The sequence below is a fragment of the Pieris napi genome, chromosome 11 (assembly GCF_905475465.1).
Source record: "Pieris napi chromosome 11, ilPieNapi1.2, whole genome shotgun sequence".
NCBI classification, from domain to species: domain Eukaryota; kingdom Metazoa; phylum Arthropoda; class Insecta; order Lepidoptera; family Pieridae; genus Pieris; species Pieris napi.
The window spans coordinates 5876645-5901298 of NC_062244.1; the positions used below are offsets into that span (position 1 = coordinate 5876645).

Below are 24654 nucleotides of genomic sequence, written 5' to 3' on the forward strand. Positions count from 1 at the left end.
AACCAATGACGGTCAATTGGTATAAGTTGTGATGAAATTTTCCCAAGAAATTGCGATTTGTAATTCGTCATGACTCGGTCCGTGAATTCTTGAATTCTAAGAAATTGTTAAATATTAATTATTCAATAAGGTATCTTAAAGTTCAAAGAAGAAACTATTAAAAATGCATTTTTTAAAGTAAGAAATTTAAATAAATGTTTGTTAGAATTGTTGTAAATAACTTTTACATAGAATATTAATATTAAGAAGCTCATGACTTAATAAATACCATTCATAATAATAAGCAGTAGTTTTTGGAGACCTAACAAAAAGATTTTACTGCTTCTTCAATAAGTCAACGAATAAATAAAGTGCTAACACGCATAAAACCTAATTCTTAATAGTAAAATCTATTAGAGCTACCGCTCACTTGATGATTTGAATCAAGAACTCTAATTAAAATATATTCTAAATATCTTTAACAACGTAGTATTACCTTGCCTTGCCTTGCCTAAGATGCTCTAAAATAAACAGAAAATACTTTCTACATATGAACCAAGTGTTTACAGTTTCGTTTCTTCTAAATGAACATGCAAATATGCAATCAAAGTCCAAATAAATATATCCTAGTAGATTCTGGAATAGCCGCGCGCTGAGTTCACCAAACTTTGAGTGAGGACCATCACACAGATCACAATAATAAAATTGTTTGATTGTTGTGAATCATGACTATATTCTATCTGCTAATAAAAAACTAAAGTGATAATCACTATTTCAAAGCGCGCAATAAAATCAAACTGTTGACTATAAAAGTTATACGACTGAATGCCGGCCTGAAAATAGTGCTAGACGTAGGCCGTAACTTTGATACGAGAATTATTATCTGCTATTAAAACAAATTGTTCTAAATCCGTTGGGAGATTAAATGCTAACTATATTTACTTTTACTCATAACTACATTGTAGTATTTTGTCTTTCATGTATTACCATTGATTAAAATTTCCCAATAACTAGGTACGCTTAAGCATTAGTAGGTACTTCTCTTGTTACTAATATATATCAAAAAGGAGATAATGAACTTGCTGTATCACACGCTCGCGGAGGTTAATTCGCTAAGGGCTAATACTCGGCCAACAAACATGCAGAATGGAAATATTTATTACACACGCCTATTTGCGACTTACTTCACTACATGAACTCACAGGGAGATTAATATATAACTTAAGCATTTTCCCAATGTAAGAAAAAGTTAAAATAATGTACAAAATACCCAATGAAACTACCCTATACCAAATATGTTTGTATATTTTGAAACTTAAATTACTCAGGTTTATGAGATAACTTTTAACATTACGTATTTTTGAATGCACTCAATGCGTTTGGTTGATAAAATATGCGATTCAAAGAGCAAAGGGTCAGTTTAGCAATAAAACTAGATAAAACAATAGACAAATTGTCGATATTTTATTGATGACGAATAATTAACATTAAGAAATAAAACTTCACCCAAACATTATCCTGGTTAAAAAGGGTGTTAATATTTCCTAAATCGATGTGTATACTGTGTATGTGTGCGCAAATTATTCCGGTATTTTCAAGAAAATCCAAGGCAGAGCGATTACGTTATGACTGATCGTGTCGCGCCTCTGTAATCGGACTAGAGATGACCAATCACAATCAAACGAAAGGCTCACGCGATTCATTTTTAACCGACCTAAACAAACCGAAGGAGGTTATCGATTCGATGTGTAACTTTTAAAAAAATCATTCTTATTTTATATTTATCTGGCATAAATTAGGTAAAATATGTATAACAAAGTTCATTGATCTACGTGCCTGAGGTACTTAATTATATGCAATATTAATTACTCTGATAACAAGACGACTAATTGTTTCACACAAGTTCAATTATTCTATGAATATTCGTGTGATATTGACTCATTGCTATTATTAATCATTTGTTTCTCATCTCAGTTGGAATGCAAGTATGATTAAGTTTCAAAATAGGTGTTGCTATAAGACTAATTCACTATAAATTATTGAAGCAATTGCAAAGTAAACAAACGTAAAAAAAATCTCTATTTCGGTTTTAATTTTTGTTTAAAATAAGTATCAGATGTGCTTTAAAAAAAATCGGCTTAGTAAGAAAATTTACCTGTTCAAGACATTAATATGACCAAATGGAATAAATTAAATGTATGTTTAATGTATATTAAAACAAAAACAAACGATTTAAATAGGGCAATGAAATTTTAATGATTTATTTTAACCTTTTGATTTTATCTATGGTTAACTTATTCTCTTTACTAATATGCTCTAGTCTAGTGGGTGTTCACTAATAATTATTGACTGTGAGTACTATTATGTATAATTATTATGTCTACATAAATATGAATGGTATTCTTCATTTCAGGGATTCCAAATTACAGCTAGAAAAACTGACTATAAAATATACCACGTTACTTCCGTATCTTAACGTGACCGCTTAGTCACTTACTTTATCGATTATTCGTAGGAAGAACGTCACTAGTGCGGTACGTGCGCCCGCGCACGTAGTCTTGTGACGTCACACACGAAACCGCGCGAAAATGCTAACAAGGCCGAACGTCGACCTCTGTGTCACGTGGATCTCTTCAGCTGAATTTATATCGCAAAATCTAGCTCATTAAACTATTTTTGCTACCATTTCATTATTCAGAACATTATTTCGCTAGGAACTCGAAGGTTTGGAACATTAAAAGTTGAACGGCATTCTTACGTTATATAATGCGATTAAATGTCAAAGAATTGTTTGAATTAAATATTGTAAACACGCCATCTTTTGGTAAACTTTGACATCTAACTAACGTTTTAAATGCGTCAAAAAGAGCAAGCTTTAAAAGAAGTTGCTTATATGAAGAAAAATCTTCCGAGCCGAGACCAACTTTATGAACAAAAATTTAAAGTAATATATAATACATCAGTATTGTTATCTTTTCTTGAAATGCAACAAAATCAACATAATGAACATGATAAGATTAATCAACGATAAATATTATTGTAGTGTATTTTTAAATTATCTATTCATAGCAGACTATTTCGATACATACATGAATGAATGCAACAATGTATCAATGATTGTGTCAGTGTATGTATGTCACGGCGGATTTCCACCAATTGCCTACTAGTGTCAAGTGTCAGCTGAACAATATCCTGACACGCGTCCGGCGTGAAGGAAAATCCTTTAACAATGGTCTACGGGCTACGACCAAAAACCTACGACTAAATTCCTTTTAACAGTAATAACGTCTCCATAAAAAGTTTTAGAATCCTTCTTTCTTTTAGAATCTTCTGTTATTGTATTTTGCTCTGTATTGTAGTGTGAATAATTAAAGTTCTGTATTAAGTACAATTTATTGTATAATTACCGAACAACAACAACTTGTCAACCTTAGATTTCTGTATTTGTTTCATTATAATTTGTCAATCTAATAGGCAAGTAGGTGATCAGCTTGCTATGCCTGACACAAGCCGTCGACTATTTGGGTCTAAAGCAAGTCTGTGTCCAAGTCTGACCTAGATGAACCTCTTATTTTATTAATTATTTTACTTTAAATACAACCAGGTTTCACATACTTAATTTAAATATATCTCGGGAGTACGTGTAAATGGGAAAATATCACCAAATCACCCAAAACCGGACCTAATTATGACAGCTACCAACTTTCACCATAATTATTCTTTATATCATATTCTACATCTTTAATAAAATTAATCTGTGGCTACATACGTTTGAACTGTCATACGATTTAATATTTAATAGTGATGACAGGAAACTTATTACAGTATTCGATTTGTCCAACTCTTCTTCGATTAGATTATTTAGGATTAAGATTATCAAATATAACTTAATCAGTTTAACATTTTTTTACTGCTGTAATTTAAAACTACGATTATCCCTTTAAAATCTTCCACGATAAACTAATTATACCCCTATTCAAATCAAAAATCTACATTTCATGGCTACATAGTAATTTTAGGCATGCAATGTCAGACATATCAATTTTCTAGTATCTAATACAGACATTAGTCTACATTAGAATCTCTAGACTTTGCGTGTAAGAGCTTAAGCTAATTATAGGAAAAAACAATATGCACGCATCAAATTGACATTGATTGCGTTAATTAGTTAAATAACAAGAATTAGCTGACACGTCTGTCCCCGTGTGTGGTCGTCGCGTGACTGAGCCAATTACACGCATCACTAACGCCATCTATTTTTACTTTATCTAGGCGATCCTAGGTTTTTATTGCTTTTTATTATATAACGTTGCATCTTATTATCGCATTCCGGGTTGATGATGCGAATAATGTCGATGTTTTGCACACATTAACGTTTAACTATTTTAAACTCCCATCAACCTACAATATGACAATCGTACTTACTATTAAATGCGATTGACACACATATTAAAGACTACTTAAAGTTTAAATGAAGCAATATCTTTCGTGCATTCAAGACGTAAGTACTCCTTTAGCTCAGATATGTGCGACTTAGCATCTTTAGCTCGAGATTGTTACAGTAAGAGATACAATATCAATAACTTGCCATTATACCCTATAAAATATGCCCACGCCTACCTATCACATCACAGAGCCGTGATCGCTGCAGGCTTCGCTTACCGATTTGCCATCAATTTCAGACTAAGTACGCGTAAGAATCAAACTAATGCTAAGCATTTACTGCTTATAGGCTACGCTTTTAGACAATAGTCACCTTTTGGTTAATTTACTACTGAAGAGGACAGCGTAACAATAGGGTGGCAGGGCTGGCTTAATGCCAGGGCCCCTGCTCAAGAGATATTATGTTCTATGGATGAATGTGAAGTTTCCAATACGCATTGGGCTAGCGTGGGGACTACAGACCATTCCCTCTCGCCTAAGAGAGGAGGACTATGGCCCTTAGTGGGACATATGCAACCCGTAATTGGGTACGCTGAAAATCTCGAAAACGTGTCGATTTTTACTGATCAAAAGAATTTGCCACGGGCCCGAGATGGTATAGTTACGCTACTGGAGGAGGACCTGAGTCCATTACAATAGATACTAATGTTGAACAATAGCAGACCAGGTTTTGGAAATTCATTATGAACTCTTAAGAAGGAAGTAAATATTTGGCAATGGTTGTTCATACGTTCAAATACGGTATAATTATTTTGAAGCTTAGCTGAATTTGTAATTTAAAGCTTCATAATGATACTTACTTGTGCTTGTGAAAATTCGATTATGTACACGTAGGCTAAGTAGAAAGGTGTATTCAATTTGTAAGGTCCAGGCATAAATTATACCAATAACACTATCTTTGTGTGACTTAGTCTAAGGCTTCTCGGTAAAATGTCAATAAAACCTTATTCGGTATAACGAGCCCTACAGTCTACTAATAACTTGTTACGCGTTACTGTCGCATTGTGAATAGCGCCATCTAGGGTATGGAATGTAAATTGATGTTTGAATTGTCGAAAGTATTAAATTTAACTTTTGATTTATTTATATGAATTATATACAAATCATTTTTGGCTTGGAAACAAAATTATAAAAAAATAATTTAAAGTGAAAATCTGTTAATAATATATTTTGTAATTATACTCAAAACTACTCGACAGAAATATTTTAAAGTAAATTTTAGATTTTATCCATGTCTATATAAAAAACCTCTTACGGTGCGTACAGACTATATAACATAACATGTTATACAACATTGCTATACAACATGTTTCAGATAATGTGGACATTCAGTGTCCACATTATAAAACATGTTAACCCAGCATCTAGGTTTTTTTATTTTTCTTTTGTTATTTAAAATGGTTATATAACATTGTTATATTGCATTGTTATTCTAATGTGTACAGTATTGTTTTATGTTATAATGTTGAATAACAAGGTTACATAATGTGGACGTGTTATAAAACACAAGTTATATAATATGTTACATAGTCTGTACGCACCCTTATATACCTCTTATTTTTTTCCTAAAACATAAAATGATAATTTTGTTGTTAGCTTGTATTGTAATACCGATGATGATGCTATAGTATCATAATTAGTAACATTACATTTTATCCTTTCAGCGATACTTCAGCGTGCGACGTACAAGGTCGGCCTCCTGACGATCCAGGGGGTGTCCACCTGTCTCTACCTCTGCATGGATGCCTGCGGGTTCCACTACGCTAATGTAAGTTTAGCCAATTTGTAACGTGTTTTTGCTACGAACGCTATGGTACGCACCCGCTTCGCTGGGCGAATTAAAATAGGAAATAAATAAAATTTTATGTTTCATTATTATTATTTTTTCATACTTTTATTATTCTTCTTTTTAACTTCCCGCTAAGAAAATTGAAAATTTTGACGTTTTGAGGTTCTAGGAAGCCTCCCCGAATGTTTCCGCGGTGTAGTCCATATGTATAAATTTTCATAAAAGTAAAACAACAATAAAAAAATGAAGGAACGTTGGAATATAAAAAATAAATAGCCATAAACCATCTAGGAAAAATTTCGTGGTTCAGGCGTGAAGGAGCCTCAAACGAAGACCATTTTTCTTATATATATGTCACCGTAAAATTGTAAAAACCGTTAGATTGTAATCTACCTCGCGAGATTGTAAACTGTCGAAAGATTGTGAACCTCAACGAACTGTTTACAAATTAACGTATTATTATTCGGTAGTTATATCAAATTGTTGGGAAGTAAAATTAATCTGTAATAGACCAAAGAAGTTTGAATGATAACCAAGTTAGTGTAGTACAATATACCGAATAATAATACGTTAAATTGTAAGCAGTACGCTGAGGTTCACAATCTTTCGACAGTTTATAATCTCGCGAGATAGATTACAATCTAACGGTGTTTACAATTTTACGTTAACATATATATATAATATATATAGATTTCCACATTCAAACTGCGGCTTACAAAATTAGATAACGTCCTTATTCTTTCCGGAACGTATACTTAGCGTTATTCATAGCGTGAATTAATTGTGTATTGTAGTGAATCCAATTTCATTGCAGTCTAATTGCAGTGATTTAGACAAATTAAAAATAATCAAAAACTGAGCTATCATATATCTTTCAATCAGTCTGAAACGACGCGTCAGCAATCATCGTTTTTCATGTTTTATTGAATCCTTGGCCTAATTGTTGCAATTTAAACAATTGTACTGATTATTGATGCACTAAATTAAATTCCTTTTAACTTGGAAATCTTATTCCATTACCGGAACAGTTTTCAAGAACTGGAAAATCAACGTGTAAACTAGAAACTTAGCGCATTTGACTGAGCAATACCACTGTTTTTGATTTGCTAAAAACAACTCAACTGTCCTCACATGTTGAGGAAAGTTAATATATTTTATTATACATATAGTACTTCCATGCTTTATTTTCATATTTTTATGTCTTACTAGCTGCTCCCGCAAAGTTTGTTTCGCCTTAGCTACCTTATATTTTTTCTTACTTAGCTTACCTTTTAGGTATCTACATACCAATATATGCAATCAATTAATCAAAATACCTTTCTTTAGTTTAGATGCGTCTTAGGGCATGCTTATGAATGTCAAAATCGCGAAAGAGCAAGACTACGTCAACCGTTCGCAAAACTACCAGGAGGCCTTGTTCTGAGAAGAAACTCAGCAAGTTTTACCCTCCCTCTACATTACAATTATTCAAAGGAAAATGTCATAAACCACAACGTCATTAAAGTAAAACATTTTGCTATGCTACCCCAAAGATACTGTTTTTGTATTAATTTTTCTCTCCTTATAAACTTATAATTTATCTGCACGCAAAAAAAAGGATTTTAAGAAAATAGTATATAACGTTCAAATTCTATTCCATCATAGAGACACACACATAGATGAAGCATTTGTAATATTATCAGTAGATAGACTACAATCTGAACCGAACCTATTTCGTAATAGTCGTCACACATTACTTAAAGCATTAAGTCTATTATCCACAGTTATTTAATATCAAATTCATTGTTAATAAAATATTACCGAGTTCATTTCGAAGTCACAATAGTATCAGAACTATAGTTTATCGGCTGATCCGTTCAGGTCTATCGATCATTGATCGATGATTAATGATCCAGGCGCCTGGTGAAAGTTTTGACCGTGAACCAGGTTTTATTAGGAAATTTTGATTATCTATTTGATGATAAGATGACACAATATTTGGAACAGGTTGTAATAAGCTTCTTACTTGTGAATGATCTCCGCGTAGACTTCAACTACCGATGCTTTGAGAGCCCTTGTATGAGCTATGATCCTTTATGAATAGATAATAATTTCAAAAATAGAATCAAATTTAATAATACGTAACATTGACGTTGAATTTGTGGGAATTCAATTTAAAAAAATAACATATTGTTTGGCAATATCTTTCAAGGCTTTTGTTTGTTTGTCTGATATATCCATCTGTCTGTTGTATGGTCTTTTTTATTTATTCAAAAATAAAAGTTTTATATTCTTTCACATTTGTTGTTGGTCATAGGTTGTGGCTGACTTGCTATTGAATAAAAAAATTGCCAGTCCATTTTCATTATTATCACAATAAAACGCACTCTTACACATCCTTACACATTACACATTGCAACACACACCTCAACTAATAAATTATAAGTAAATTGTCTTGGTTAGTACATAATGTTTTTGTAGTAATTATTCGTATCGTATATAACGTTTCCGTTTAGGCTATATTTTTTTTTTTAATTTTAAATGTGGTTTGTCAATAAACTGTTAATTACATAAATAAATATTTTTTTTACTAGCATGTAAATATGCTGATTAAATTAATAAATATAAATTTTGATTAAATTGTAAATGAAAGATTCGATTGATCGGCCTTGGCGTATTATTTGCGGTAGTATGTGTGGGCCTTTGTTTTATTTCGTGTATGTCTATGTATGACCGAATTAACCATCTCATTTTAATATCACCCATTCGTAAGGATACTAAAAATCCCTTACATTCGCTCGCTCATTAATCATGCTCTTCCCCGTAAGATCACAATCACGTCATCTAGCTGTCCAAAATATCTTAATTAAATTACTCCGGTGCTTAATCGCTGTAATTACACAGCCTACGCGTTTTATTGGTGTAAGATCTCATGTCGACAAGCGTCAATTACCTTTACACATATCAAATTACCGTAAACATACTTTTGATTTGATTAATGAAGTGAACTTTACAGAATTTTTAGATTATATAATATGCTCCTAATTAGGTTGAGTAATACAGTCAATTTTTCTGTTATTTCTAATTGGTATATGTATTTCTTTAGCATCCAAATAAACGAAGATGATTTTTACTGGTTATATTTTGTTTATAACTATCTAACTATCTATACGTTTAGGCTTAATAATAAGTTCCGCACTTACTTGTGTCTAGAAATTTTCTTGTCTTGTGATTTGCTACCATAGAACTAAAATTTGACATTTCATTACTCTATCAATCTTGAAATAGAGATAGTAGAGGTACAAAACACATGAAAACGCTTCCGCTTCCGCGTGTCCTTTCATCGTATCCGATCCTCTTGGTACTAACATTTTATGAGATGACTTCCGATAAATGTTACGTCAATGTTGACTGTTGAAAAGCAGGTGAAGTTGTATTCTGTCACTCAACAGCTCTAAGCAGATGACAGCTTTGATTGTTCACTTATTATTGGTCGATAAAAGGCAGATCGAGCGTTCATATACAGTGTAAACTCTTTATAACGAATTTCAAGGGACCGAGCATTTTTATTCGTTATAGAGAAGTTTTGTTACAGGGCGGGAAGTATTAATGTTTGGGTATTGGGTTAAAACAAATAAATTAAACTAATTGTTACGTTATAGAGAGCTTTTCGTTACAACGAATGACGTTATAAAGAGTTTACACAGTAATTTATTTTAAAAATGAAATTAATTTTTTCTTTTAGTTTGCCTCCTTACTTAAAAGCCTTCTAATATTTACCTCTATTCATAAACGTACCATGTATAAGCCGCTGTTCAATGTTTTACCTTGTCAGGCCCGTTTCAACTAAAAAGAAAGCCTCAGTTGGTAGCTCAAATCTGAGAGCAATGGTCAGCAAGGAAACATCTGGAGCGGACAATCTGTTTCTACCTACCTACCTTTCTTATTACAATGTACAGGTTTGAGGATGATGACTCTTTCACTAGATCGATCTATTTGGTTCGCGGTTCGATCTTTTGCCTTCTGTTTCTCCAGAGAACTACGTGCCAATTATATGAATAAGACCGTTAGTAGCTAGTTGTCATAAATACAATCATTTAAATACAATTACCATAGCTCAATACAATTTTCTTATTTATCATAATAATAGGATACATTCTATTGATATTGACATTTTGAATTGCGTAGTGGGTGGCTGGCTCGGCTGTTGACAGATGACATCACGAATTGATATGACAATTGACAAAAAGCTCTAGTAAGATTAATTGAAGTACGCCTTATCGTCAAAATTTAGTTAAGAATCCATTTATTTTACGATTAATCGCGTTCCTTTGATATGTTAAGTTCATTTTTATACTCTAATTGTATTTTATTTATCTATATACTATGCCATTCTAATAATCATATTAATTAATCATAAGCTTTTTCAGAAACTCTAAAACAAATCTTTAAATATACAAAACAACACATTAGTAGTTCAAACGAAACCAATCTCTAAGAAATTTGTTAAACAAAACATAAATAATATAAAATGTCGTGTTTTCATATTAATGTCTTAATGTTTGTTCTTTTGATTTAGCCCCAACGTGTTAAGGGTATAATCAGATAATTTATGGCTTAACCCACCTGACTCCGATTTTATGGGGCTGATTTTAGTTCTGCTAATTCTAATGTTTGTTTAGGGAATGTCTGTAAACGATTTCTCGGTTAGGGGACTGATTAAATTAAAATAAATTGTAGAAAAGTTAAATTCTGTATATTAAATAAATCTGAAGAGCTTGTGAGATATATACGCTTAGAAAATATTGATTCTAATTTAACTTAATTAGACCATTTGATGGCAATATTTCCACACATATTCAGTTATAGCCGTTGTTACCAGAAACCGCGATGCAAAGATGAAGTGAATAAAGTGAAAAGTAAAAATACATTAAATAAAGTAAATATTTACATTTTTTTAAATTACGTTTTGTTTATGGTGTTATTTAAGTAATATTATTAAACAAAAAGATGAGAGTGTCCTTTTATGGTTTTTGGGAGGTTTAAATCCAAATGAGGCTCAATTTTTTTTTCTTACACACATGGGGCCTATAAATATATTCTATAGGGCTTATTTTATGCTGTTCGTGATTCCTATATCCGCTTTGCTACTACGGTCAGTTCAGCAAAGTCAAGATTGGCCTACTAACAGACAAAATTAAGATATGTTGAATGAATACAGTCCTCTTTCGTGTTTTTTGAAGTCAGTGAAGGAACATTACAAAGTCAATAATGTCATGTTTGACCACATTTAAATTGTGTTTATTGGTTATAGACAAGAATAAAAGATAAGAATACATCCTTAGAAGTAGTTTTAAATACATTTATTTTAACCTGTTGTGGCCCATATAAGCTTAGATAATGTGGGTCTTACATAGTTAATTAAATAAGTAAAAGAATTATATAATAAAATAAAAATATGACAAAATAATTTAAAAAATACAGTTGAACATTAATACAAAGCATCTAAAGATAGTCTTCTTGTTCGTTGAAAATACAAAAATCGGACATTATATCGTATACACAAAAAGTGTTTTTTTGCCTTTGTAAGCAAACAAAACAAATTCACAAACTACATTCCGAAGTGCTTTGAAATGGTAATGTCTTTGTAAACAAATTGTCGAGGATAGCTAAAAGAAAATCATTTATTTTCCTCCCCTTGGAGTCAATAGACCGTGTGCAGGAAACGAATCTGCACATATTGTGCAAATAATCCCTTGAAATTTACAAGTTTATTTTTCATGTATCTACATTTCAACATGTACATATTATCTATATTTTTATTTAATGTCTCGTATTCGTGGCAGGATTGACAATGACATATGACAACTCCGAATTGTTTTACCTAAAATCATTATTTTTATCTATTTACAAATCGTAATACAACACAATACATAAAAAATTTAAGGGATGCAATGCCTTATCGCTAATAAGCGATCTCTTCCAGGCAACCCTAGTAATGGAAAAACTAAAAAAAGAAACATGATGAGTGCAAGAAGTGCAGTACCAAATGTTATATAAAAACAAACAAAATATAGAACCTTAATCTAAGTAATACAAAAAAAAAATAGTCTATGCTTATACATTAATATAAAATTAGGTTAAAAATAGCCACTATTTGAATATAGGTCTACTACGTAGTAGTTAATCAGTATATCAGCCCTGAGATTCTGTAACTCACTTCACGAACTCACACAGCGGTTTTCGCATCGGCGGGAAAAAAGAAAAGGTGAAAAGGTGGGAGCTTGTACTTTATTGTTTATCAGAATGCCAAATCATAAAATGACTGCTTCACGACTGATTTGAGAGAGACCGCCGATGCGAAAACCGCTGTGTGAGTTCGTGAAGTGAGTTACAGAATCGCAGGGCTGGTCACTTATTAGTTAAGGGTGAGAGTGATCGATGTAATAAATTGAATTTGGTTGATGGTAATTTAAGTAGTGAATATGCATTGAAAACACGGTATTGTTTTGTTTTTATTTGGCTTAAAATTTTTAACAAGCAACGAAGAAACTTGTACATGTTATTTAAATGTTTAAATAATATTTCAAATATTCTTAATAATACGATGTTTTAGCTTGTAAAATAAACAATGAATCAATCGCTAACTTCAAGATGCATAAAAAAGAGTGAACTGTATCATTAGTAAGATCCATTGGGGAGTGTCGAGATGACAAATGATACACTTGTTACTCTAATGTCTTTGATGCAATTTTATATAGACGTCAACTTAGATAAATCTGTTTTGACTTTGTTCGATTATCGGGTCTAGAAGTAAAAAAAATACAAATAGTACACACAAACTAAAATAAATAGTTTACAGAAATAATTTAGATTCTAGATACATCACTTCATTTAATAAAATATTAAGATAAGCTGCCAAATATTTGGCGACGGCGGCTCAATTACACATCGGACGTCGAGGCAGAATACGAAATTCCACCCGTATCACCTCGACGTCCGCCGTTCCACAACTGAGCGTTTTTCAAGGCAGGCACCACCACTATGTGGAACCAGCTGCCCACTGAAGTATTTCCGAACCAATTCCACTTAGGGTCCTTCAAGAAAAGAGCGTACCAATTCTTGAAAGGCCGGCAATGCACTCGCGAGCCCTCTGGCATTGAGTGTGTCCATGGGCGGCGGTATCACTTAACATCAGGCCAGGTTCTATAAAAAAACCAGCTAGGGTCGTTTATTTTACGTTTTAAAAGTTTTAGACATCTTTCTCCAAGATATATGCTGGGAACAAGCAAGCAAGCAATTGCATTCAGTCGCTGTACTAAAAACAAAATATTTTTAATCTTAATTCGTTATAGAAGTATTACGACTGACTGTCGAACCATTCACACACCAATTCACACCAATTGACCTAGTCCCATGCTAAGCTGGTGAAGCTTGTGTTATGGGTATTAGGCAACGGATATACATACATTTTTAGATAGATAGACATATAAATACATATTTAAACACCCAAGACCTAAGCACAACACCAAATGCTCATCACATCGATGTTTGTCTCAGCCGGGGATCGAACCCGGGACCCATGGATTCGCAGTCAGGGGTACTAACCACTAGACCAATGAGCCGTTCGCGTTGGTACCATTGCATAATTCTTAAGTGAACCTATTTTATAAGTGTATTTATTGATATTAAAAATGCAGTCGGCGATAGTTAACCTAAATATATAAATAACCAATAACAAATCCTTGCTCTATTTTTATTTTGACAGCCATTAACGTCGCACCAAGTAATAGTGATCCTATTTAAGGCGTCACTTCAGATAGGGATGCGATCATTAATCAGAGATGTATCATTATGGAGTCACTGGTGACTATTTGTCATATAGGGTCTCACTGATAGAGGGTAAGCACCCCGTGGTAGAGAAGGGAATAAGTAGAAATATATATAAGAACTGTAATGTATGGTTCGACATATTTTAAACTATTGTCTTAACATATATGAATGGTAAAAATTACGTATGTATATCGTCTAGCAGTAAAGAATTTTGAACGAAAAACTATTTTTTTTATAACGGCAGGAGGCTCACCCGATTTCGAGTGATATTTCCAAATTGCCAGAGGGCTCGAAAGTGCGTTGCCGGATTTTAAAAGAAAGTTTAGATAATTCATAGCTGGTACATTGAAACATATTTTATGAAGTTTTTACTATCATAAAAATACAACATTTAATTGTGCACGTATAATATGTGTAACAATAATTCTTTTAAAACAATGTCATACATTTTAAGGCTTTAAAAATTCACTAAATAATGACGTTAACGAAAAAATTATTAAAGTTTAGTTTCATCCTTTATTCATTTGACACATACTGTGTTAAATCATTGGTAACATATTATTCTTTATTTTTCTATTCACAAGAACAGGACTATAGACCGAGTCAAATCTATTCACACGCACCTAACCACATCCAAACAATGGTTACAATTGAAATAAAAAGGAAATATAATTGATTTCGGCCGCTAGTGTTGACAGCTCTGATTTTTGAACAAACAATGGTTAGAATTGTTATTTTGGTAACGGGATTGTGGGTACTATCTGTAGTAATCATCTCGATCAATGGTTTACGTGAGTTTTCCCCAAAGAGTGGATCCGAAACCAAAAAAATAACATTGCGGAAAAGGCATAAAAAGTATATTCAACGCCTGTACTCATTTACAATTTGGATGAAGTTCTCTTAATATCGCAACCTGACATCGTGCTGTATAAAAACTCAATATTGAATCGCAATCGCAATCGCTATTGGGAGCTAAAGATTATCGGTGCAGACAGTGGCGTAACTATATCATCTGGGGCCCGTGGCAAATTCTTTTCATGGGGCCTTATCAGTAAAAATCGTCACGTTGTACTCAGTTTAACTTTAATAAACTTCGAGATTTTCAGCGTACTCAATTACACGTTGTATATGTCCCACTAAGGGTCACTAAGGGTCTTAGGCGAGAGGGAATGGTCTGTAGTCCCCACGCTAGCCCAATGCGTATTGGAGACTTCACATTCTTCCATAGAACATAATATCTCTTGGGCAGGGGACGCTCTTGGGTCGGGGGCCCGTGGCCCTATTGTTACGGCACTGGGTGCAGATAGCACTACGGTTTTAACGTAAACGGCGCGAAATTCGGTCAGATTTTGTGCGGTGGTAAAAAATTTTAGTATGACATTTTTGTGTTTTCATGAAACAATTTTAATTTATTTCAACATAAAGTAGATGCTACAGACTATACAAAGACTTTACTAATGCTCAAGATTTTTTGCAGACTGATACAAGGTGATAAAATTATGTACGTGTGCGTTTATTGGTTAATTTTTGTACATTTAATCAATATTCAACTTGTCAAGGATTTATCCTTGGACGAAAAGGTATAAGATGATGATCTTTAACATTTATGCAAGAACTTCCAGCTTTATATAACGTTTTTATATTGAAAATTATTAATTGAGTAAAAATATTAAGTACCGTTTATATGAAATTACAAGTTTATAACGGACAGCTGTTGCATACCATTGAGACAATCGATCATTAGTTTAATCTGAAGTTACGCTAGTGCTTCCTCCAATAAATGGAAGTGACTACTGATACGAAAAGATTAAATACACTGAGATGCGCATTTTATTTATATATAAATAGGTATGTTCAATCAGAGCTAGTTTTTTATTGCAAGGCAAACCTTATTATTTATGAAATTTACTTAGAACTTTAACAGATAAAAATATATTCATATTAAAATGAAATTAATTGTTTTAATAGTTTAATATTCAATCATAAATGTAACATTATTTTTTTCATTCATAAGTTGTAACTTTCTATATTTTTTTCAAAATCTCTCAGTCTACTCAAATTTTGGTTATATTTTGTAGTATGATTGTTTTTGTTAGTTGTAGGATAAAGAAAGTCATAAATAAATAAAGTACGCGATACAAAAGAATGTGGAGCTTTTGATTCACTAAGTGTACGCCAATCATAATTGTAAAGCTTCTATGTCGTGAGAGCTTCCGTCTCACAGATAAGTCGATAAACCGATATTATCCAATTCAATAACACACATCTATGATTATTAAAAGTTAAAACTGTTTATACTTAGGTATTACTTTAGATTTTTCTTACACCTAAACCACTTATAATAATAATATAGGCAATAACCTCAAACTCAAATAAATAATCGTTACGACTTACAAACAAAAAACATACCAAATAGTACTCTATTTAAAATAGAACAGCCCTAGATAATAAACAAAACTGTTTGCCCCAAATAAAGCGTTTAGAGATAATGAGGAGAAAAGGATTAATAACTGGCATCACCGTCAATGATAGCAACCCCGTAATAGACCGCCTTCAATGGGATGACAAAATTAAGAAAAAAGGAAGAAGCCAAAAGGATTAACCGCGCGGCGCACCCCAGGCGCCGTGAATGTTGCTATTACAAAAAATTATGATCTAAAAAATAGTGTAAAAGGCCCACAGAATAGACATAACTTATATTTGAATTAATGATGGCATTGTGTGCTTTCGTTGTAATTTTTATTTACGATTGTTTACCCTATTTTATGTTTTAATATGTTACTAAATTTATAGCCTTAGATTTTTGTATAGGAATTTCGTTTTCTAAGGGTTGTTTTTATTTATGGCAACTAGAAAAGAACCTTTAATGAGACCAGTTAGAAATATTCTTTGTTAAGTGACAAATGTTGTTCTTTATTCACAATAGAGTGCTATTTAATGGTCAATAAAAATTAGATTCTGAAATACTTCGATGTTTATCACAATGGAATAGAACGTCAATGTCAACTTGATTATTTGACTTGTTACTTTGAATTACTTTTGGTAGCGCTCACAACTTAATGCACGAATTGCAGCTGATACCAATTACTCAAAAAGCACCACAATGTAAAGTCCCTTTAGTTGAATGTGAGTCAAATATTTCTATGTCTCTTTCACTGACATCATCTAAGCAGATCTTGAACAAAACAAGCAGTACATCAGACTAATGCGTAACGCGTGTATAGACAAGACATAACGAACTTAACATTGGTGTAGGCTGTGTGTTAGATATAACCTCACTAAGTTATCAAAGATCTTATTCCAAAATACCCAATAAATGTATTGACATAAAATTTGATACCTCACAGGATTTTTCTATTTTATTACAATTTTATTGTCAAAGAATACATTTTTGGAGATGCCGCGTTCCTTAAGATGAGAAGATTAAAGATTGTTATAAATTTATTAATGATTAATAATGATATCTAGTATTGGGGTATTAAGTGTGAGATCGGAGATAACAGGATTGATTATTGTGGTACAGATTTTTGTTTTTAAATTAAAGAAGTAGATACATATAACTCTAATAGCTTCGGGTTTATTGACATTGAAAACTAGATGATACAGTGGTTTACGTTTACAGTTATTAAAACCTAGCCTAGGTCTGTGGTCATAATCGCAAGTTGATACGAATATAAGCTAGTTAAGAGTTACAATTTATTACGATTAATTTAATTAGTTAAATTAACTAACGGTCCAGTTCAGAAGTAGCAGTAGTTAAGTTAGTTCTCCAGTTCTACTTATTCCTACTTTGATAAAGTGTTAAATATTTATCCAAATCCAGCGATATAACGTGTTTTACACAAATATAGTTTATATTCTATAAAATGTATTTTACAAGGAAGTCGGTAAAAACCATAGTCTACAGTGGGCATAGATAACATTTTAAGGATTATTCACACTCCCACGTAACCCGTGTTCCCGCCAAGAACATTATATTCACGTTTTAAATTCCCATAAACCTGATGCAATGACACCATATCGGATCGTAAACTTTTATCTCTTCATTTCCTTTTATTTTACACCTTTTGTTCTAACACGTTATTATAAAAAATATTCTGGTCCCTTCAATATCAATAGCACTACTTGACCGACGTATAACGTTAAAGATAATGCGGTCGTAAACTTTTTACAATCTGTGAAATCAGAAAATATTTGATCTGTGACATTTTTTGTCTATGTCTAGAGATATTTATTTACAGCACACAATATTTCCCGCCATTTGTACTTTCTAAACGTCTCGTTTTTATTATCACACTTCATTTTGAAGTTTGAAAAAATTTCATAAGAAAAATATTTTATACATTATATATAACCAAAGTCAAAGTCATTCAGTGTAAAGATGGTTTACTTTTAATGTGAGCGTATATTTGCACATTGTTCTTCTGAGGAACAAAATACACATCGAATCGTAAACCTCCTCCTTCGGGTTTTTTAATGTCGGTTAAACACAAGAATTTAGTTTAAAATAATGACTACTTGACCTTTTCTGACATATCTAAACAGCTATACTAATAATTAAGTTATTAACCAATTTGCGAAGAACTGTTTAGTATGAAAAGGTCAATGCTAGTTTATTTAATCGCAAATGGGAACTGTGTTATATTAATAATAATTATTATTAGAACTTATTGTGTAGAAACTTAGACTATTCCTCATTTTTAAAGTAATTATTTTAAATAACATGTCATATCAGTAGAGTATTAGTATTAGCAAAGTTACCTTTGAATATTTTTGTTCAGATAGAAAGTTTTACCCTATTAAGTCTGAAACGGGACATATAATATAAAAGTAAAGATTTATTTTATAAATTATTAAACTTATGAAGGCTGTTTAAATATTTTAATTATAAATCGAACATAAAATTAGATGCATAATGATGTATAGAAACCTATCGATTTCATATTTAAATCAGTAGGATTCGAAGATGAAACTTAAGATTTGATAAATCACTCGTTTTGCAATTCAAAGCGAATGAATAATTCAGGGTTCCAAGTTAGACCTCCTTGAGACGAACAAAAAATTAAACCTATCATTAAAATTTAAAACATGATTATTGGTTAAGTAAATTAGTATTATTACATGCACTAGGCATATATTACCTAGGTCTCGTAATTACTAGGTTTTATTTTTGCTAGTTTATGATGTTATCAAGGGTGATTTATTATTTGTATATTTAATAAATTATATGATACATTGCCATTTAGAAAAGTATATGTTATGGCATTTTCTTTTTATGTTGCTAGGTATTAACGAGGTTTTTGCTATATCCAAACATTTTTTATATTATAATATTTTTTTTTTCGTTAAGCTGAGTTCTGACGGCACAGTTATTCTGGCAAGATCCATGGAAGTTTTGGAAGAAAAGTCCGAAAGACTCGACCTATAATCATGTAATATTCCTATTTGGCCGTTATGTATATCTAGAAACCCAAATATATAACGATGGCTGGAATGGGTGCGGCTAAATGCCACGTTTAGGTAACATCTGGAAGCAAAGAAGAATTGGCATCAAAACCAAAATCAAATTGAAACGGACTCTACGTATTCCCTGTCTCCCTGTATGAAGTAGAAAGATCTTGGCTCGAAAGGCAAAGGATTGATACTTTTGAGATGTGGTGCTGGAGGCGCATACTATGAATACTTTACACTGCAAAGCCCACAAATTCATTAATCTTGGCCGAACTTCGCATAAAGACTCGCGTTTATTCTTCCATCTACTTCTATACGTGGGTAACACTGAATATGTTTAGAATTAGCCAGTTTAGAATTAGAAACATTGCTTATGAAAACTTTTTTTTAATTTCAATTTTAGAACTCTTTGGCAACCTAATGTAGTATATTGCATTTATTTGCAAAACTAAAGATACAATTCGAGGTATTAGCTTTACGAGCCCTGAAGATGCGGTGAAAGCGTACGAAAATGACATAGAAGAGTCCCCTAAGGAAGAATGGGACTGCTTTGAATGGGACGGACCCATTGCTTTTCTCAGTGGTTCCATCGAATGCGACGATGTGTAGAGAGGAACGGAGATTACTTCGAAAAACAATAAAAGTATTGGCAACTTTCTACATTAAGCCGTTTTTCATGTTCTAAAAATTTTCAGTGTTACCTAGGTATAATGCGCGAGGCGATGAGAATCTGTGAGAAGTGGTGGGCAATCGCACCGCCGTTCATCAACCAAGCGGCGGAGACTGATAGTTTGGTCTAAGGCTACCCTGCCGAATATGATGCTCAGACCTCAGAAAGAAGCATAGATCAACTATTGCGCTTATATATTAATTCTAAGTTTTTCAAGGCAACAAAATTGAAAATGAATATGTATAATAAATTATTCTAAACAAGCTCTGTATTGCACACTTTCTTCGTTCTAGAAACTACAAATTAATTTGTTCATATTAACTACAAGTAGACATGTGGGGCAGTATTTTTACGCGTAACACCGAGGCGTAAATCTGTCTCAACTAGAGAAGCGTAATTGACGTATTTATTACGGGATAAATAACTCCCGATGCGGTTAAATTAGTGCTGCTTGGTTTAAGTAAAATTCACTTGACATGAACTATGGCTTTATATAGCATTTGTGACTATATTAGCTGTTCGCTGCGTATTAACAGAACATTCATGTTCTAACCATTACGATTCATATATAATTTATGCAGTAATTTCTAAAGATAGTTTTCTTTATATTTACTGTATATAATATTACATTTTTAAATTAATTTATAAACGGAATTTTATGAGTATCACGGACCTCATCATCGATGATATTTATATTCTGATAAAGTTCCTTAACGTTATTCATTGTACCCTTTACTTTATAATATACTAGCAGACCGGCCAAGTGTTGCTATGTCTAAGGTTTTTGTTTAACTATTCTAGGGAAACGGTAGGAGAACACCAGTCATGGGGACCACCATGCTTTTTTGGTAACGTTGGTACTTTCATGAGTTTCAACACAGCGCCATCTGTTAGAATTGTGACTATCAAATAATAAACAAATATTTTGCAATAAAATGATATTGCGGGCATAAATTGAGATGTAAGCTATCCCATATTTTCAGTTGGATCAAACTACACACGGTTTGCAAATTTGATTGATATCGGATCGGTAGCTTAGGAGTAGATAGCGGACAAACAACGTGACACGTAATTTATATATATTAAGATAAAATTATAATTTTTTATACTTCGTTACATTTAAATAAAAACAAATAATATAAATTGTTAGGGATGCAATAAGCGGCATAGCTAACAAGCTATCTCTTCCAGGCACTGTTTACTGTGTAGTAAGGAAAAAACGTTTTAAAAAGTAAAAAAAAAATTCTTACTTAATTTTTTTTAAATTCTCATATAACACGACTATTCTAGAAGACGTTACAAGCGACAAGTCTGCATTTTGCTCTTAGCCTATATAACAATCTCTGTAAACTTTAGAGTTACACTTAACAAATTCTCTACAAAAAAATCGACAGACATTAGAGAAACTGACAAGTTACTTAAAAAACTTAAAATGGCGCGCTAACCCTTACAGTGTGACCCAAAAATTCATTTCTTGGAAGCGGCGGAAACAAAGATGGATGGTTTCTTTAATTTCCAGGTAAACACTTTTGTCGACAAGGTCACTCTTATTTCCTACATATTTGCAAGTTCAGTCTGTCGTCTGTGAATCTAGTGTTAATTTATTACTTGCCGGAACTTTAGCTAGGGTTGTGGCAAAGGCATGGCTTTGGCAAAGTGCTATAATATATGATACCGGGGTTATTTTTGTGCTAATTTATTTTGTCTGAAATTTATTAGAATCTGTTTGACTTTGTCACTTCAATTATAAAAAATAGGGCTTGATCGTAGAGAGGTGAAAATTAAGGGTTGTATGTATTTTTGTATGTTGTATCATAAAAAAAATAAAAACAAAAAACATTGTGTAAAAATTAAATATTTTTTTAAGGACACCCCTTATCACTAAAGGGTTTGAAAGATAGATAGTACTATATCAGACTTACTGAATATGCATAAAAATTTCATAAGAATCGGTCAAGCCGTATCGGAGGAGTATGGGAACAAACATTGTGACACGAGAATTTTATATATTAGATTATATTATATATTATATTAAGGAGGACTTCGTATTAATTTTCGATGTAACCCTTTTAGAGTGTGGAAAGGAAATTTTAATTATAAACATGCATTATTGTTATTCCGTTTTATTCTATTAACAAAGTTCCAAAATGATTATTTAGTATAATAATACTAACCGTTGTGTGACATTAGTACGTCACACCTTTAACACAATTTTTCAATGATTTTTGACAGCCCTCAGAGCCTCCGAAGTGATAAAAAATGTATTAGGTTTTTATAGACTTGAGACTTCTAAGATCATTATCGTTTTCTAGATTTATAAGTTTTCTCACGAGAATTCGTCTGACCTTTGCTAATTTTATCCTGCTTTGTTTTTGGTTAACATTTAATTTTTAGATTTTAAAAAATACAATTTTTTTTTAAACTGGTAGAAACACGTTCCATACAGCTGTTATGTAAATTTCTATAATAGTCATAAAAATACATTTGCCTAAACCTTAAAAGCTTCATAACGTTAATATTTTATTGCCATTATAAAGCTATGATTATGGTTTAAAGAAAACTCCGTTTTTATATAAAATACTGTATTATTTTTGTTTCGTTTAAGCCTTTAAAGCGTATTCGTTTAATTTGTCAAACGTATGGTAAGGCTATAGTGACGTCTCTATGTATGGTGTAATCAATTTAAGAAAGGAGATCTAAAACCAAAAAGTTTTTAATTAATATTGACCCGACAAAGGAATATATGAATACATGAATATACCCGATAGATATACATAAAGTCCCCTACGAGAACTAGTTAAATTTTACGATCGTCCTTTTGACACATTACAAGATTGGCCGTGTACACAAAGTAGACTCCTAATTTGAAATCCTCTTCGATTCGTTCGCAGTCGTCAATCGATTTCATAGATAACCCGATGTAGTGATGCCCTATTGTCCTTTTATCGATAATCGCAAACGCTTGACCCGAAGGTTGTCGGGATTTATCGTTTATAAAATGAATGTAAACAGGAACGAGGAGCATTTGCATATTAGAATATGTCTGAAAATATATGTAACTTGCTGGAATTGTGGGAATATGAATTACGTAGACGGTCGTTGGTCTCCGCTCGTAACTGTGAAAGTGCATGCATATTTTATGACATAGCTCATTTGGTCCTTTATGTAAAGTTACATACATACTTATATCAAATTGGTAATAATTTGATGAAATTCATTTCCAATTTATAATTTAGTAGAAAATGTTTGTTTATCCGGAAAACCTCTTTAATATTGAAAATCAAAGATAATCTTATCTGTCTCTTGCTTCACATAGTCGTTCTTTCACAGTCACCCGTTCATTGCGCCACGTAATTAGAATACCTTATCTCATATTTGTAATTAACTGCAAAATAAACTTTGTAGTCCAATTAGTTTATCGATAATCGATATCTAATCAGCGCATCACTATTATTCACACCGTTCATTTTATTAACTAATTTTCCAAAGTCCAAGCTATTATACAAAGTGCATTATAATAGTTCAGTGATAACGGGTATTTTAGACCCGAGTTCAGAGACGTTTAAACGCTCCATTTTACTCTCTCGCTAGCGAAACTGGAGTTTAAAAGTCGGTGGACATATGACTGGAAGTGATCATTTAAAGAAGCCGCAAATGTATGGCTAATGACTTAATTAGCCCGGTATTTAAATGACTTTCTGTTATGTTTCTATTAAATTAGCTGCGCCAGTATGTGCTTCTGGATGAATGATCAATTATAACAAAGAAATAGTGTACTTTCTTAACGATATTTCAACGTTCTATTTACTGAGGAATTCTCGTTACACTTACTTAGTTTCTTTTAAATCTTTTTCACCTAATTTCAATACTAGTACCTTTATTGTCACAGATATCAATAATCAGTCATTAATTTTCAATGCTTAGATTGTCTTTGCTTTTATTTTGTGTTTGTTGCGCATCTATTACAAAACGATTTTTACTAAATCATTTATCCAAAATGAGCCAAATCCACAAAGACATTGGAAATTTTGGGATTTCTAGTCATTCCCAAATTACAAATATATTACCATTCATTGTATATTATATATAAAATATAAATTAGAATTTTAGTAATACTAAATTATTGCTTAACAAATTCAATCAAAATAATTATTCATCAAATTAGCATTTCCTCCAACAATCGATTTCATATGTATTCTCTCGTATTAAAACGTGACCATTTTACGTACCGCCTTGTCTTCACAGGTTATAAATATTTCTGTGTTATAAATTGAGTCTGTATATGGATTAAACTGACCTCTGGTGTGGCAAAACTATTGCTAATTTGCCCGGCGGGAACACTACAGGAGGTCTGCATTTTCTACAGATGCTTTGAACATGGAATCTGTTATAACAAGTAACTAGTTCAACCAGACATATTTAGAAAGATAGATATTTGGTTCGTGATTTAAAATATTGTTTCCTTTAAGCTTTCCGTCATTTGTCTTATCCATTATTATAATCTTTTCAG

The 24654-nt window shown here is 32.2% G+C and overlaps 1 protein-coding gene across 6 annotated transcripts in view; it reads left to right on the forward strand.

The window, feature by feature from the left end:
- The window catches only part of LOC125054096 (fibroblast growth factor 22), a 154989-nt gene that overhangs the window by 125062 nt on the left and 5273 nt on the right, over positions 1 to 24654 (forward strand). For all 6 annotated transcript variants that reach the window (XM_047655780.1, XM_047655777.1, XM_047655775.1 and 3 more), the window contains one exon: positions 6087 to 6190. In XM_047655780.1, coding sequence (XP_047511736.1) covers positions 6087 to 6190 — 104 coding nt within the window. The remainder of the gene's footprint in view (positions 1 to 6086; positions 6191 to 24654) is intronic.